Source organism: Eutrigla gurnardus (genome assembly GCF_963514095.1).
Source record: "Eutrigla gurnardus genome assembly, chromosome: 8".
In the NCBI taxonomy this organism is placed as follows: domain Eukaryota; kingdom Metazoa; phylum Chordata; class Actinopteri; order Perciformes; family Triglidae; genus Eutrigla; species Eutrigla gurnardus.
In genome coordinates, this window is record NC_139922.1 from 11,256,381 (window position 1) to 11,272,876 (window position 16,496).

Here is a 16,496-nt window from a genome sequence, read left to right on the forward strand (position 1 = left end):
GGTAACAGATAAGATATGAGCATACTGTAGTTCTTTTGACATGCCTGCACAAACTTTAACGATAAACTGCCAATTTATCGATAAAAACCTCCTTTTTTCCCCGTTATTAAACATCCATAATATTTAGGTATTGAGGGTATAGCCTGTTTAATATGCTCAATGATAATTTATGCACACAAACCGCTACACAGATGTAGATCACATTCACATTGCATATGACAATCCAACATGATATGTTTGGGTGTGTTGAGTAGACATTTTCTGACATACTACTATTTTACATTACTGTAGGCAAACATCAGGTGAGAAAAGGTACAAGCAAAAAGCATTGTTCGGGCCAGAAACCATCTCTCACTTCACCTGCTGCTGTAGCTAACAGACATATGATACACTGTATCCTCATTTTGCTGGGATAAATACAGACTAAATACATCCAAAATACAGTTATTTGGGTAAAGTTCATATTTATGTTTATATTTCTCTGTGACCTTTAAAATCAGTCTTGGTTTATTCTACTGTATACTTTATGACAGGAAAATTACAAAATCACACACTGATTGAACCAAACAGTACCGTAATTGGTGTAATTAAATTACATTATTTAGACCCAGCTCATCTAATGGAGAGAGGAACTAGATATGTTATCACTTTAAGACACATAATCAGGGCCTGTTCTAAGCATGCAGCTTTAATGTGTCTAAAAGTTAACATGACAGTAACTCTTTGTCAACAGAAGAGAATGGAAGAAGACAATGTTTGTTGCTTTTAACTTGTTAGTAGCTTGACTTCTTCAATGGTTGTTGTGTACCTCCAATACAGTACTAAAAAGATGCAAGCGCAAAGATTTTGTATGCTTCTCCTGGGGGCTAAGCCCCCCCCACCCTCTTTAAACCCTAGTGACGTCCCTGGCGTGTACTTATCGAATGCAGCAGGTATGAGCAAGAGAGGAGGGAGTTAATATCAGGACTAAATAAGGGAAAACACACTTACAGTGGATAATATGCAAGGAACTCAAGGACAATCCGAAATCATCTAATTAGTTTCTTCAGAATAACAGGAATAATAGAGATTTTTCCCCTTGCTGATCTACTGTTCTACACTCCAATCCAGTAGGTGGCGGTAAAGCACCGTGGAGCTGGTTTGTCAACCGCCATTAAAACTTGCAGAAGAAGAAAATGAAAAGTACCTCGCGTTTGTTTATATTCTGACCATTCTGACAGTTTATTAGTTCCCGTTCGCTGTGAAAGCTCAACTTCATGCCAGACTTGTATATTAGGTAAATATGTGCCTTTTTAACGTTACGTTCAGCACGTAAGATTAACTACTTTACAACTCAGATTATGTAGAGTAATACAATGCAGTTGTTTTGGATTGCCGCCATACCGCTAGCTAACGTTACTCGATGCTAAGCTTTAACCACTATCTTATCCATGTGCTAGCCTTAGCTACGTCAATGTACTTGTGTATAAACCTGCTAACATATCCGTTGTAGCAACGGTCACGCTAAAACTAGAAACGCCACAACTGTCGTAAAATGTCTGTTGTAAAATGCATATGAAATAATACCTGACGTTGGCTTGGCAATGTATTGGCTAACTACTACGTGGTTGTAACTCAACTCTTGAGTGCTAACAGTATTAACTAACGTCACGTTTGAACTCTGATCGTAAATCTCAGTATTCCTCAAATCAAATTCATATCTAATTACAACACCGAGAAACCGAGATTGCAATGTGTTTAGATGTTGTTTTTTACTGTGAGACATGTCGATATTAAACACATTAATTTCTGCAAACCACTGCTTTTAGAGTCTCTTTTTTTTTATCTGATTATCCCAGGAGATGATGACATATTTAATTTAGAACACACAATAGGGTTAAATGTTCTCTCTGGAAACACTCATTGAATGGGCCAATGCATGCAAATAGATGGCTGAACATAAGATATGATCATTTGTCTTACAGGGATGGATCCTGGTCACCCGTTTGAAACGACGCATGGGAATGGTGACCACGAGGGCGGTGATGTCACTTCCTGGGTTTCGGTGTGTCCCAGAGGCCTCTGGAAAGTCCAGCAGAAGCAAACACAAAAAGGGAGTCAACAGACGGTTTCTGAATCTGAAGATGGTGCATGTATGATGCTTTTATATTGCATTCTTTCATAATATTAATCATCCACTTTCAGTCAATATTTGTAGACTGAAGTATCTATTAATCTCACTCACACAGTGTTTCTTTGGCTCTTCTAGCGTGTTCATCCAGTTACTGTCCAAGGCTGGGTTCGCTGTGTCAAGTCCAAGTGCGACTCAAAGCTAACATGGAAGAAGCAGAGAGTTTAGTGTCCGAAAAGGGAAATGAGAAGCTCTCAGTCCAACCTGACCGATCAGTGACCGAGGTTACAGAGGCAGAATCCTTCCCAAGGAGACGGGACGCTGTGCTGCAGGTCCCACTGGGTGACTGGACAACATTGAGGCTTGGCGAGGGTCAGTGCGATATCACAGAAGCATGTGTGGAGCGGATGAGAGCAGGAGAGAAATGTGAGGTAAGAGTGAGAAGAGGACAGAAGAGTAATCCAAAAGGATGTCAAGGAAGTATATATGATCAAAGTTGGATGAACTACTTTTTTTGGAGATGCTCTACTAACACCTCAGTTGTATATTCTGACATGAGCTGATGGGGAATTGTGACGAGGAAACATTGGGATCTTTTGTACTTGTGAACCAATATTCTCAATGCACCTCAAAGCCGTCCATTTTCTCTGCCCATTTGCATCAATGTAGTGCATAGATAGGAATTTGTGCTGTGCTCAAGTAAATAAATGTCCATACAAGCTTTTGTTTTCTCAAATAAGGACATCTGTAATCTAATCTAATAATGGTGTTTTGCTTCTCAGATACTGATTTCTCCGGTGGGAAACGGAACAGATGTCTCCTTTCCCCATCCTACTGAGGAACACCTGCCGTTATGTGCCACAGTTGAACTCAAAACTTTCACACCAGGCAAGGAATCGTGGCAGATGTCTCCTGGTGAGAAGTGGCAGTGGGTGAAGTCACACAAAGAGAGGGGTGGAGTGAGGTTCAGGAGTGGGGATGTGTGGGGAGCAGCTGACAGCTACAGCCGGGCCCTCAAGCTTCTCATCACTCTCGGTGGCCATGTTAGAAAGGTGGAGCAGAAAGGACAAGACCAAGAAGCAGAGGAGCAGAGAGATGAAAACACTCATGATGAAACACAGAGACTTCCGTCACCTAATGAATTCACGACCGTTAAAGCAGAGCTACACTCAAACATGTCCTTGTGCCAGCTTAAGTTGAACCAACCACTGCAGGCTAAGGCCAGTGCGGCTAAAGCTACTCAGCTGGAACCAAGTGGGGCTAAAGCCTGGTACCGAATGGGCCAAGCCTGCCAGATGTTAAATGAGCTGGAGGAGGCCGGGCAGGCGTTTAGGAAACTGTTGGCACTACAGCCAGAATCACCTGCTGCTTTGAAGGCACTTAAAGACATAACAAGTAGAGAGAAAGAGAGAAATGCACAACTGGGACTTAGATTAAGCAAAATGTTTAGCTGAGGATTAAATATTATCCATTTATTATCAGATGTTGTCTCTAGAATGGTAAGTTTCTTCTTTTGAGTCATTATGCAATGGAAGTGTATGTACAGCACCTGCCTCAGCTTAAAAGTAAAGCCATCTGTGAAAGGTGTCCTCCTAATGCGTCGCTGCTTGTGTATTAAATTACAATTTCAAAAACTTACTTTAGCGTAGTAAATCTCCTTCTCTATGAGTGGGAAGTACATGAGACCATGGAACTCCCAGCTTACAGAGTTTAATGTCGATAATAATGTTGATAAAAATAAAGTAAACATTGATGAAATTGGCATTTGGTTAGTATTCAGTTTGACATTCTAGTACAGTAAACATTCAGTGTCAATTAAACCTGAAATGTGGATACAGGGAACATTTTCAGCCTCCACTGTCATACGGAAAAAACATCTAACCTTTTTGACCACCATTGTTTAAACAACGCCAAGGGACCTTTTCATTCTGAGGGCAGTGATGTGTCTGTTGACATTCAGTTTAAATTTTGTTTCACTTTGTTTTGAAGCATGAGTTAAATATTTTGAGACCTTTGACCTTTGCAGGTGAGTTATGGTGTTGTGCTTTACCATATGAGCTATTTGATAAATGCACCTCAGGGTTTGAGAATGTTAACGGTGTTTCAAGAAATGAACCAAAGCAATTGAGAATAACTGATAGATGAAATAAGCCGTTTATAAATGTAGTTCTTCCACTCGACCACAAGGTGTCATGCTTTTGTCAGTATAACAGTGGTCGTGTTTCCAGGCCGTTTAACAAGCACAGTGTGTTGGTTGAGGCAAAATGCCGAAACCCGGGATCGAACCAGGGACCTTTAGATCTTCAGTCTAACGCTCTCCCAACTGAGCTATTTCGGCGTGTAGGTTGCCAGGGCTATATACCTTCATAATCGTCTTCATGTATAGCCTACGTATAGAGACCATGTGATTGTTTGTCCACCATCGTTTGTAGTTCTTTACATTTCAAGTTCATAATGTTTATCAAGAAAAAATGGAGTAGATTTTCAAAATTAAAGCCCTTCAAAATCTCATGTAGGATAAAAAAGAAACAATGGTCACACACTAATTTCACTTCATATGAATAGCCGATCATCTTATTTAGACACAAATTGCCATGTTACAATACTGTGCTGGTTTATAAACTGAAAGGTCTGGACTGTTTGGTGTCGTCGTGAACATAATGAAAAGAAGGCTGAATGAAAGGTAGTGTAAACATAAATGTAAAATATTGTGGCGTAGCAGTTAATCGTGAAGTGGCCTAAAATTGGTTGCAAACACCGCAAAGCACATGACAGTGATAATGAATATTTTTTAATTGGATTAAACACACTGAACTGATCGGATCATAACGGGAGCCCATGAAAGTGAGTTAACGGTGTTACTTTTTGTCATGTATGCAACTAAAGCAAACACTTCAACCAAATACTTGAATATAGGTTCCATGTAAAAAAAGATGACCTTTATGACACCTGAGGCTGTGTTCAGTCTATTTATAAAGTTGAGTAAAATGTGAATAAACTTAAAATGGTATTGAGATTTTATTTTGCTCCTTTTCCCAAGGGCCCACAAAGCCAGAACAAAATACAAAGTCTTACTGTCATATACACAAAGACAAGGTTGCACTTTAAAAAACGATATTTTTAGTTTAGAGGTACAACATGAGGCATCATAGATATGAGATATGTCCATTGTGTTTCCTGCAGTAATAGTAGTCCCACAGTCAGTCCTTCATGTTGTTACTTCCTCTTCGACTTGGTGTTGTCAGTGTGTGTCTGGGCTGCCGACAGCTGTCTCCATGCATCCACAATGAGCGCAAGCGGTATGATGACCCACAGCGCATTCATGAACACAAAGTAGAACCAGAAGTAGACCGGGTGTCCCAACTCACTGTGAGCATAACCATCCCTGTGCTCCGTGTAGAAGTAAAGCACTGCTCCATACAGCTGACCTGCAACCAGATGATGGAATGGGGGTCATTAGATTCTGAAAACTTGCTTAAAGTCAAGTGACGTCTTTTTCTTTTTTTAACAGTAATCTTACCTAATGAAATGATGAGTTGCAGAACAAATCTGTAGGGCTTGTTAGTTAAGAAGGCAAACACAGCCCAAAAGCTGAAAGGCCCCCATAACCATGCAGTCACAGTCTCCATACAGACAGTGAAGTTATCCGCTCTGGAAAAATGAGGGCAATTAGTTACAGCTGTAATACTTATTAATTATGCAAATGTACAACATTGTTTCTGTGCAAAGATGAACTTACATTACATATCGACTGTCTCCTTTGGAGTACTCTTTCCCTGTGAGAGGAAATATGAAAACGTATTGACTCATCTGGACTGGGCCTCCAGTTTGTAGCTTTTAAGAACTTTTTTTTCTTTTTAACTCACACAGCTGTGAAAGGAAGCTCTGGTCTCCAGGAATGATGTCATAATACAATGAGAACCATCCCTCAATGACGCCGTGGATGAAACCACATACGGCAAACCAGCACACCGCCAGACGCCTCCACGTCCCCAGCCTGCTGGCGGTCCCTCTCTGGCCTTTCTGGCCGCTGATCAGCCAGGTCATGAGCAAAAACACCCCAGACACAGAAAACAGGAACACCAGAATCTCTGACATGGATCGGTCATTGGCCACATAGGTGGGAATCAAAAGGTCCCGTGGCCAGTAGGGATGAAGAGCTCCAGCTGCTGATGTGGCATCCATCATCTGTTTCAAGAAAGGTTGGTCAACACTCTTCATCCACAGCAGGCTTGAAATGGAATTACTCATATAATATGATATTTACAGATCATCCGCATACACAAGTTAGTTTAATTGACGAATTTGCTTTGTAGCCTACTGCACTGCACGTGGAGTCTATACACGTCAGGCATTCATCACACATTTACAAAGTTATTGTCATACATGTTTGATTGAAGGAGCAGACCAAAACAATAATGAATGTCTAAGTTGTCCTTACCAGAACGGATGCTACCAAAACGTGTGTCCAGACGCACAGAGTTTAACCTCTGTATTGAATAAACAGTAGGATATAAATTAAAACATATATGAATATCTTTGAGATGCGCCAGTCTATGAAACTACATGCCACATCAGTGCAGCCGAACTCAAACGCGGAACTCCCTGGACCCAGGGGCGGTTACTTGTGATTACAAAGCCCAATCATACGACCGTATGCATAGACCTAGCGGCACATGCGATCTGCCGGCTCTTTGATTGGCTTGTCGTCTCGGAACATGGACGTTTCCTTAGCAACTACCAATTAAAATGTATCGTTTGTTCAAAAATACCGCCCACCGCCTGTCTTTATGGAATCTCGTGGGGATGATACGAACGGCACTTGCAGGCATTTCAAATAATTAACTAATAACAGCAAAGAGCTGTCACTTTGACGTAAACACAATGCATAAATAAGGACGAGCAGTGTATATGATATCTCTGGTCAATATGACATCATATCAATATCGAAATTGACCAAACAGCCTGAACACTAACTCAACTAGTCCGCGGAACAAAGTACACGGGCAACTCACTTAAATTGAGTAATTGTCGAAAAATATACATTTTTAACCGTACCTCGTTAGGTGTGTGCTACAAAAGGTTTTTTTGCAGTTTTCTCTTTAACATTTGCTATATTTATGTGAAACGGCTGCAATACAATCGCCGTAATGTGTATTCTTTGTCGGAAAAATAAAAACACATCCTCCCAAGCCGTGTCAGGGAATTAACCCTGCCGTGACCCGGATTCGAACCGGGGTTGCTGCGGCCACAACGCAGAGTACTAACCACTATACGATCACGGCGCGCTACTGGGAGTTGTGTATCACAGTGCTCAGTAGGCTTTATAAAGCCGGACAGCCTGCCTGCGTAACTGGCTGTAATATATAACTCTCGTTTAGAGTTTTAACCAACGAATGTATACGGTGACTAAGGTTCACGTAAGGTGGTCAAACAAGTCACATTTGAGAGCTTTATCGTCGACAATTGGTCTAGTTTTAGTTTTTTTAAAACGTTTCTCATCCAGGAGGCTTCTTCAGTTCCAACCGACTAGTGGGAAGTTTGGGTATTTAACGTCTTGTACGGACGTTAATACTGGTAAGCAAGTCGTTACAGGTTGTAAATTGAACGAAGCATAATTTCCACGCAATCTTTGTTTTTTCGTTAACATTATTTCGGACGTGTCGTATACGGGATTTGTTTCTGAATGGAGCATTTATACAGAGAAACCAGTACTTCATTCACTGCTCGTGCATATCGTTTCACGTTTAGTGTGATATATATATAAATAATGTCTTTGTCGAAGCAAGTAGTCCCATATGGTCTAGCGGTTAGGATTCCTGGTTTTCACCCAGGCGGCCCGGGTTCGACTCCCGGTATGGGAACTGACTTTTTGACAAAGACATTGGATCTGTTCAAACTTATATTAAATTTGTTTAACACCTCTCATATGCCGATTGTCAATAGAATATATTTGTGATATTGTTAAAAGTCGGAGGTAAGTATGCATTATTAACTGTTTGACATAATTAACGCTACAGCTCACGTCTTTATTCGTATTATTGGTCGTCATGCTGGTACTAAGAAATTATTTCAAATATTTTGATGTTAAACATGCTCAAAAACTGTAATACTGATAACGTTGCACGATTTCGTTGTTTTACCGCAATCTGTAAAAATATATGGACACGTGGTATTAATCACGTGTCGCCATGTGTCACATGATGCAAAACGGAAGTAGTGAACGTCGATGCAGTGTTTTTCTATTGAACGTCTGACTTATAGTGGAAACGACGGTAATTACTGTACGAGAAAGTACTTGAATTAGGAAAGCGAAGTCGACATGGGTGTGTCTGAACTGAAGGAGTCGAGTTTGTTACTGGACGACAGGCTGCTCCGTTTCATGGACCAGCTGGAGTTACTGGAACAGAAACGAGCCTCTCTCAACACTCTCATAGAGCAGGTAACGTTTGCCTAGCACACAAAACCACGTAGCTAGGCCCCCCTCCCCCTCTTTTATCCTGTTTCTTCTTCTCCCACTAAGTGTTTAGTTACCATGTCGTGTTCCCCACAGGGATGGTTCTCCATATCCAAGGCTCGATATTCTATGGGAAACAAACATGTCTCTCCACTTCAGTATGCGAGTGAGATGGAGCCGCTGGTCTGTGTTCATGCTCGGTGAGGAATTACACGTCTTCCACAAAACTGAATGCCACCAGGTACATTGTTGTTTGCTGGAGTTGAACCACTGTCGATAATATATGACTTATCTGTTACAGAACACTGGACAATGGTGGGGTGGATTTCTGCACAGAAAGGGGCGAACAAAAGTGTAGTAATGAGGCCGTAAAAGATGCCAGCTTAATAGAGGATATTGGACCCCAAGAAGAAGGTGAGTCTGCTGCAGTCTGTGTGATAGAATAGTGAATGTTGTTTACATTTCCTAAAAGACAAATGCATTTACTCAATGATGTGGTTTCCTAGGTGTCAGGAGAAGAATCAAACCAAAAAAGGATATGACGGAGAAAGAGGCTAGTGAAGATGCAAGTAGTGAGAAACCTCCTGAAGTAACTTCAGTAAGAAAAACTGACCAGAATCCTCAGCAAGATCCACTGAAATGGTTCGGGATTCTGGTGCCGCAACCTCTAAAACAAGCGCAGTCATCATTCCAGCAAGGTATGTTACATTTCCAAAAGAGCGTGAACTTCATTTTGGTTTTGATTTGATGGTTCTGCTAATATATGATTACTTTAGGATATAGTCAAGATTAGCAATCATTTCCCGTATTGCATTCATGTATTTTTCCTGAGATCTTAATTTATTAAGAAATTGAGAAAAACTTAAGGAATATTTATAAACATGCTGCAAAGAGGTTTACAACACATTGCAATAACAGAAACACCGTTAAGTTGAATCTCTGTAAGTGATTTTATGTAATGCTATGTAATAATGGTGTAACTTTTTATGTAATGCGTTCACAATGTATTTCAGTTTTAACACTGACTGTATGATCCAGATATCAGATATGTGTTATGTGTTTCCCTTACTTGCCTCCCAGTTGAAATTAACTGACAGATCATTGACTATTTTTGCCTTCAGTACAGGCTAGTCAATATTTTGTCATGCTATTTTAATTCTTTGATTTTTTAGTTACAATGTGTTGAGCTTGCAGGGCCACATTTAATAATGCATATGTATACTCACAACAATAGCCTAATACTATATAAATATAGATAAATAAACATGGATAAACTGAAGTTATTGTCCCGCTGTGACAGATTATCATTTAATTTTAAAACACAAATTAAATGCAAATTATCAATGAGCAACTACTATGTACAACTGAATAGACCTGTAAGAAGAATCAATGCAGTTGTATTGGTGTCTGGTATTTGTAATCATGTGTGCAAGATGTTAATCCTTTCTCATCATCCTTCATGTTCTTCACTTTTTATTCCTGACATATTGCAGTAATAGAGCTGTCAGCGGAGATTGCGACCCTTCAGACTGCAGTTTTGAACACCAGACAGGAGCTGAAGCTCAGCATTGAGGACAAACACATTCTCCAGGAGGAAACCTCAGCAACCCAGTCGGACAGAGTGGCCGACTAAATAACTGTGTTGAGTCAAAGCTGGAGATAATCTGAGATGAGCGTGTGGATGTACAAACACTGACAGGTTGGAGCCAGTAGATTATGCTTCAGGGTCAGTTGAACTCTACAACGATCGGCCCTGTGGAATTTGATTACAGATGATTCTGTAATGACTTGATGACTAAGAAGTTATAGATTATGTTTGATCTTGTGAGTTTTTGACTGTATGGCATAAGATGGATCTGTTTCTGAATGTTGGGGTTAGTATTTAAAATAAAAATCTGTGTTAGTTGTTATTTATTGTTTTATATATGAATCAGTGATTTCTAATACTTGATAGATCAATTAAAATAATTTGGTAAGAACCAGTTGTAGGTTATGAAAAAAAAATCCTTTGACTTTAAATTTGATTTGGTAAAAAAATATCAAACATGAATAGCTGATAAATACATTTTGGTCCAGATTCTGTGCAGACATTTTCCACAAAGGTATTCAACCATATTGATTATCATAGTAATCATTTATTATTATTGTTTTTTTAAAGTGCGGTGTGAAAACCACTATAAGTATACAGTCTGTTGTCAATGAGGGTATTTTTTTTACAACCTGGCAACCCAAACGTTGCTGACAACTGATTTGTAAAGCAGTGAGTAATGACCAGAGTAACTACTTATTAACCATTCATTCATCCATTATTGACAACTTCTTAACTCTTTATAAAGGAGGCCCTTTTATGTAATATCTGTATTTAAACCCCCCTTAAATAATGACACAAATCAAAGAAATAGAAAGAAACGTTTAAATAAAACATCATTTTGATTCCATGATCAACGCAGAAATCAATTTTGAATGTTATTGCAATAACACAGAGGAACAGCCTCCCTCTGACTGGGGACAGCCGAGCGTTGCTGAGAGCTGCCGAGCCGTGGTGAAGGAGACTCGGGTTATTGTGTGTACTTCCTGGTGCTGCTCTCATACTGGCTGTGTGCCTCCATGAAACCCGGCGCTCTGCCTCCCTTCGCCTGCGTCCAAACGACGGATGGGAGCGCAGAAAACAGCGGATGCAGCTCCACTATTATATTATTGATGTTTCCAGACGGCCACAGCAGCCCACGTAGACAGACTGGACCATTTCAGACGTGCATGTGACGCAACCGCCGCTTGGAATTACGTTTTCTTTTGTCTGCGCAGCTGGCATCAACATTTTTTAATGTGTGATCGGGGACCGAAAAGTAAACAAGCTGGCCTGCGCTCATGATTAGAGAGGCGAGGCGAGATTGATCACTCGGACTCCGCTCGTCCTTGGTCGCACATTGATTTCACCTCGGATTAGAGGAACTGTGGGCTTCAATGGCGTCAGTTTCGAAGGTGTCTATCCTGGATTACTTTAATATTGTGTTTGAAGGTGAAAATGGCAAAATCGAGTCCAACTGCAAGGCTTGTGGTACCCGGATCCAGGCGAAGCGGAGCGTCACGTCCAACTTCGTAACGCATCTCAAGGTAATTATTTCAAAATAAAATGTACCCTCTGTACTTATCTTATTTAAATCACATTTCTGTCAGCATCAGTTTGACGTCCACCATAGAGTGTCAGCTACATTAACCTGGCAGCAAAGACAGTCTGTCGCTCCTGTTCTTCCAAAGGTGTCAAAACAAGGCAGGATGGTGCAGATATGTCGACTATGCATCTAATCTACCTGCTAACCCATAACACTGGTGTTCCTCTCTCTCTCTCTATCTATCTATCTATCTATCTCTCTCTCTCAGCGGAAGCACCAGGCTATGTATGACGACTTTGTGAAAAGGAAGGATATGAAGAGAGAGGGTTACTCCTCTGGTTCCCTGCACAGTTTCACCACAAATGGAGGGAGTACCCGCTTCACTCACCCCATCAGTACTCGAGTGGGAGGTGGAGGTGGAGGAGGAGGAGGAGGAGGAGGTGGAGGAGGAGGAATGGGAACTCTTGATGGAGGAGCAGGAGGAGGATCTGGAGGAGGGGTGTCCAAGTTTGACAGACATGACCCACGTCAAGTGTGTGTTATAATCCATCACCGCTTGAGATGCAAATATCCAGGTTATTTATGAAATCCTATATTTGTTTTTGCATTATTTATTGTAGCATCCATTTGTTTTTGTTTTGTTTTTTTGTCACCGCAGGTCGTGATCTCCGAGGCTATAGCTAAGATGATCGTGCGTGATCTGCAGCCGGTGTCCATCATGGAAAATCAAGGCTTCAGAGAGCTGCTTCAGCTCCTGGAGCCACGTTACACTCCGGAGCCCCAGCACTACATCCAGAGCCAGCTCCTCCCGGCCTATGCGTACCAGGCTCAGCTGGCGACCCGTCAGGCCCTGGCCTCGGCACACGCCCTCAGCCTCAGCCTGGATCTCTGCAGGGGGTTCACTGGAGCCACTTCTGGGTAAGGAGGTAAAATCAACCAAAAACAACACTGATTTCCTCTGAGTTTCATTCCATCACTGATGACTCCTCTCTGTCTGTCTGTCTGTCTGTCTGTCTGTCTGCAGGTACCTGGGCGTCACCTGCCATTTCCTCACGTCCGATTGGCAGATGCGTTCGGCTCTCCTGGCGTGCCTTCCCCTGACTGGCGGCAGCTCTGGGAGTCGCGTGCTTTCCGATTTCGATGAGGTGTGTCACTCTAACGGCGTGTCAGGGAGAGCGTTCCGCGTGGTTGCCGACCCTTTCCTAGCAGCAGCAACAACAACAGTAAAGCCTTGTTGTCTTCCTGGTTTCCTCGAGTCGCCTCCTCTCGCGAACAGGCAAGACGAAGATGACGAAGAAGAGGTGGACAACGGCAACACTGCGGGGGAAGGGATCAGGAACGGCCACGGTGACGGGGGAGAGGAAGCGGAGTGGGAGGACTCGTGGGAGCAGGGTCTCGGGGTTTGTCGGGTGGACTGTTTCTCTCGATCCCTGGAGCAGTGTGTCAGAGAAGGGCTGCGCTCCTGTCTGCAGGTCACGTCCACGCTGGCCAAGGCTGCCTGTTTCTACAACTACATTACCTCTGCGGTCCCACCTGAGAAACTCAGCCAGGTGTTTGACGGTCCTGGGCTGAGCATCGGGGCACAAGGAAATACCCCTCCTGCAGCCAGAGACTGGGCTGCTCAGCTTAAGGTACGTGTAGCATACAAGCAGCCGTTTGCTTTGGTTCCCCTACTTCGGATTTCACACTTGAATGACATTTGCACACTTTGCTGTAGCGTTTACATAGTTTTGTTTCATGTCTGATGCAGGTGCTTCGACGGCTGCTGGACTCGGTGGAATTCCTGGAGGAGGTGAGCGGTCCCGGGGAGCTGGCACTGGGTGGTTCAGAGAGGGCCCTCCTGAGAGAGCTCACCGACACTCTGGAGCCCTTCACCGAGGCCTGGGACATGGTGCAAGGGGACAGACAGGCAGACACACAGACGGACAGACACGTGTCCATCAGCCTTGCCTTGCCGTGTGTCCTCGGCCTTCGTAAGCATCTCTCCGAGACCTCGACGCCCCACTGCCCCGCTCTCCTGGTGGGCCTTAGCCAGGCCGTAGAGCGTCGGCTGGCCCCTGTCCTGGAGGACCCTCTCTACATCACTGCCACCACCCTGGACCCCCAGTTCAAGCTCACTTGGAGCAGCAACCCTGACTGGCACAGACAAGTTCTCATAGAGGAGCTGTCCAAACATTCCACAGCCTCCGGCTCCATAGACCCCAACACGGACCTGCATCCTCAATCCCAGACCCCTCCTGCCCCAGCACCATCACCGGTCTCCTCCCTTTCCCGGCCCTGTAAGCTGTTCTCTTTCATCAAGCAGAGACCCACGACACAGGCCAAGAGCCTAGAGCAGGAGTTGGCCGTCTACCTTCGAGAGGAGCCAACAGACGAGGAGGCTTTGCATTACTGGCGGCGTAAGGCAATTGACTTTCCTCTGCTTGCCCAGGTGGCCAAGAGGGCGTTTACCATACCTGCTTGTGGCACTGTAGTGGAGAGTATTTTCACCTCTGCTGGGCGCTGTCTGCGGCCAGAGAGAGGCCGCGTCTTACCAAAGAACCTGGAGACGCTCATCTACCTCAAAGCGAACTACAGATTACTATGGACTTAAAGCTAGGAGTCAAGCATTTCTTTGACCTAATTAGCAACTAAAGCCTTTATTCTTGCAGTAAAGTTACTACTTGGATACCAACCTCTGTTCCTCTCTAAGTGAACTGAGCTAGCAGCATACCATAGTCCCCATACTGCACATCATTTGACATGCGATGGTATGAGTTATCTAGATTTTCACCGTCAAGAGGGGATTTCCAGGCTGCAGTAGGTGTGGATTGGTGTTTGTTTACCATGAAGCCTGCATATAGACTATCCAACCACATGCTGTGGGCCGAGGGGACGACTGTAGAAGCAGATCAATACTAAAGCATTTACTTTGACATTACGTTTGCCTGGTCAGACAGCCGCAAGACCGCAAAGTCCCCGCTCTCTATCCTCCCAACCCCAAACAAAGCTTGTGTCTGTGCATCGACATGACGACAATAACCATAATGGTCAGTTATTGCATACTGTAGCATCTGATTAATTTGCACTGATATAAAATAATCCTAGAGGTTGTGAGTAATTCATTTGATGTTGTTTTTGAAGGAAAGCATCAGCTGCTAAACAACAGTATATATCAGTGCATCATCCACCTCATTGTTTTCTCTCTGTATGTATGGCTCATCGCTGGGACATCATAATAAACGAGTTTCACTTCCCAACACAGAGGTGCGTGCAGTCTGCAGATGCACTCATGCATGTGTGTCACACACCTTTCTTTTTCCATCGGAAACGAGCAGAAATCTACTTCATGTATTTTTGACCACAATATATTGATATTTTCCTTTATAACTCCACATGTGTTCTGTCAGAATGGAGGTCAATTCTGCCCCAGATAACTAGTCCTTTTGCCTTGTCTGGCCTAACGGAAAAATTTCTAAACCGCTTTGCAGGTCGCTACTTTGAAGGAGAAACGTTGCAGTGAGTGTGTGTTCGCCTCCATCCAGGGACTCTGTTACTCTCGGCTGGGCCAGTGGGGAGGCAGGCTGGGTAATTGCATGTAATTCCATTATAGTTAAATTTGAGTCAGCGGGCAGTCAGCAGTCACATCCTACATGGTCCTTTTCTCGAGCACAGCTAAGCTCACAATACCTTATTACCAAAGTACATAGAAATGAATGGCAGGAACCAAATGTAGTTACTGTCCTCTAGTTCTTCAATGCCACATCAGAAAGCACAAACTGCTTCATTTATTTAATTATGATTTATTTTTGTGATAAAATGAACAACGGCATCAATCTATTTGAAGAATACTGGCTGTGGAGGAATTGCAATAGATCTGATGATAAGGACCAACACAAGGGTTTTTTTAAGACTGCAATACATCTTCACCCCAGTGTTCCTGTTTTTTATTTTTGTTGTAATTGAAAACTACTTTAGATGAAGTGCGTTACTCTGCGAGATACAATGAGATTTCCCTCATATATCATAATTATCAAAGATTGCCGTGATCTTAATGATTATCACCGCGGGCGTCTCGGTGGATTTAGATGCGTCACTCGATAGCTTTGTCAACGTGTCAGCATAGCTTTGAGAAGTGCTTTTGCTCGTCCCCATGGGTGTGTTGTTGTTTTGGGAGTGTATGTGGAGCAGCTTGAAGTGTCTCCCCCCCCCTCCCTCCCCCCCAGCCCATGACAGCTCATCCATTCGAGTTAGTGGAGCGGGCTGCGCTGCGGTCCTGTTGGTAATTGCCTCTGAAATGAATTACTTGGCAGAGAGTGAGACTGAGGGAGGAAAGGAAATTGTAATTGAACTGCCCCCTCCCTCCCACCGTCTCCCTTACGCCTCAAGTTATTACATCTGCAGTGCAGAAAGCCATTTCTGTCTGCACAGACACACAGAGATGCAAAAATACACACACTTACAAAACCAATTTCCCCCCTCCCCTGTGCAATGGCCCCAGCAGAGGACCATATTGATGTAGGGGTGATTTAAGAGATTGATTGTTCACAGGCACATGCACACTGGTCCACTCTTGCACTCCTATTCATAGCACAGAGAAATATACTGGTGTGTGTGTGTGTGTGTGTGTTTGTGCATATTGTTTTTGTACTGCACTGCTCCCAGTCCTTCCCCCCCGTCTGCGCTGACCTCCGACTGGCCTTTGTAGCTTTGTGGCCTTTGGCGTTGGCACAAATAAAAGGTGGTGTTCAGTATCAAGAGACCCCTGGTTACCCTGTATACACAGACACACACACAACCAAGCCTCGTTATTAATAACCTGCCTGTTGCTGTCCTG

General features: G+C 43.2%; 4 protein-coding genes across 5 annotated transcripts; 3 read left to right on the top strand and 1 right to left on the bottom strand.

The window, feature by feature from the left end:
• Positions 1-1,139: 1,139 nt before the first annotated feature.
• fkbpl (FKBP prolyl isomerase like) lies at positions 1,140-3,822 on the top strand. Of its 2 annotated transcripts, none has more exons than XM_084015316.1 (4): positions 1,140-1,276; positions 1,965-2,132; positions 2,240-2,541; positions 2,893-3,822. In XM_084015316.1, exons 2-4 carry the CDS (start codon positions 1,967-1,969, stop codon positions 3,562-3,564), a joined length of 1,140 nt encoding a protein of 379 aa, XP_083871442.1. In that variant the 5' UTR covers positions 1,140-1,276; positions 1,965-1,966; the 3' UTR covers positions 3,565-3,822. The 2 variants fall into 2 exon arrangements, with proteins under 2 accessions (XP_083871442.1, XP_083871443.1); XM_084015317.1 differs by having other exon boundaries at positions 2,249-2,541.
• Positions 3,823-5,115: 1,293 nt separating this feature from the next.
• Positions 5,116-6,701, bottom strand: ebp (EBP cholestenol delta-isomerase). Its single transcript, XM_084014680.1, has 5 exons — positions 6,552-6,701; positions 5,977-6,298; positions 5,850-5,886; positions 5,631-5,761; positions 5,116-5,538 (listed from the first exon to the last, which is right to left on the bottom strand). Exons 2-5 carry the CDS (start codon positions 6,296-6,298, stop codon positions 5,327-5,329), a joined length of 702 nt encoding a protein of 233 aa, XP_083870806.1. The 5' UTR covers positions 6,552-6,701; the 3' UTR covers positions 5,116-5,326.
• A 1,625-nt stretch (positions 6,702-8,326) lies between these two features.
• vma22 (vacuolar ATPase assembly factor VMA22) lies at positions 8,327-10,546 on the top strand. The gene is made up of 5 exons (XM_084015511.1): positions 8,327-8,552; positions 8,664-8,767; positions 8,869-8,981; positions 9,074-9,265; positions 10,061-10,546. The coding sequence occupies exons 1-5, from the start codon at positions 8,433-8,435 to the stop codon at positions 10,198-10,200; spliced, it is 669 nt and encodes a 222-aa protein (XP_083871637.1). The 5' UTR covers positions 8,327-8,432; the 3' UTR covers positions 10,201-10,546.
• A 588-nt stretch (positions 10,547-11,134) lies between these two features.
• Positions 11,135-14,923, top strand: LOC311017516 (zinc finger BED domain-containing protein 4). The gene is made up of 5 exons (XM_084015906.1): positions 11,135-11,681; positions 11,949-12,212; positions 12,339-12,598; positions 12,705-13,311; positions 13,431-14,923. Exons 1-5 carry the CDS (start codon positions 11,532-11,534, stop codon positions 14,271-14,273), a joined length of 2,124 nt encoding a protein of 707 aa, XP_083872032.1. The 5' UTR covers positions 11,135-11,531; the 3' UTR covers positions 14,274-14,923.
• The last annotated feature ends 1,573 nt before the right edge of the window (positions 14,924-16,496 follow it).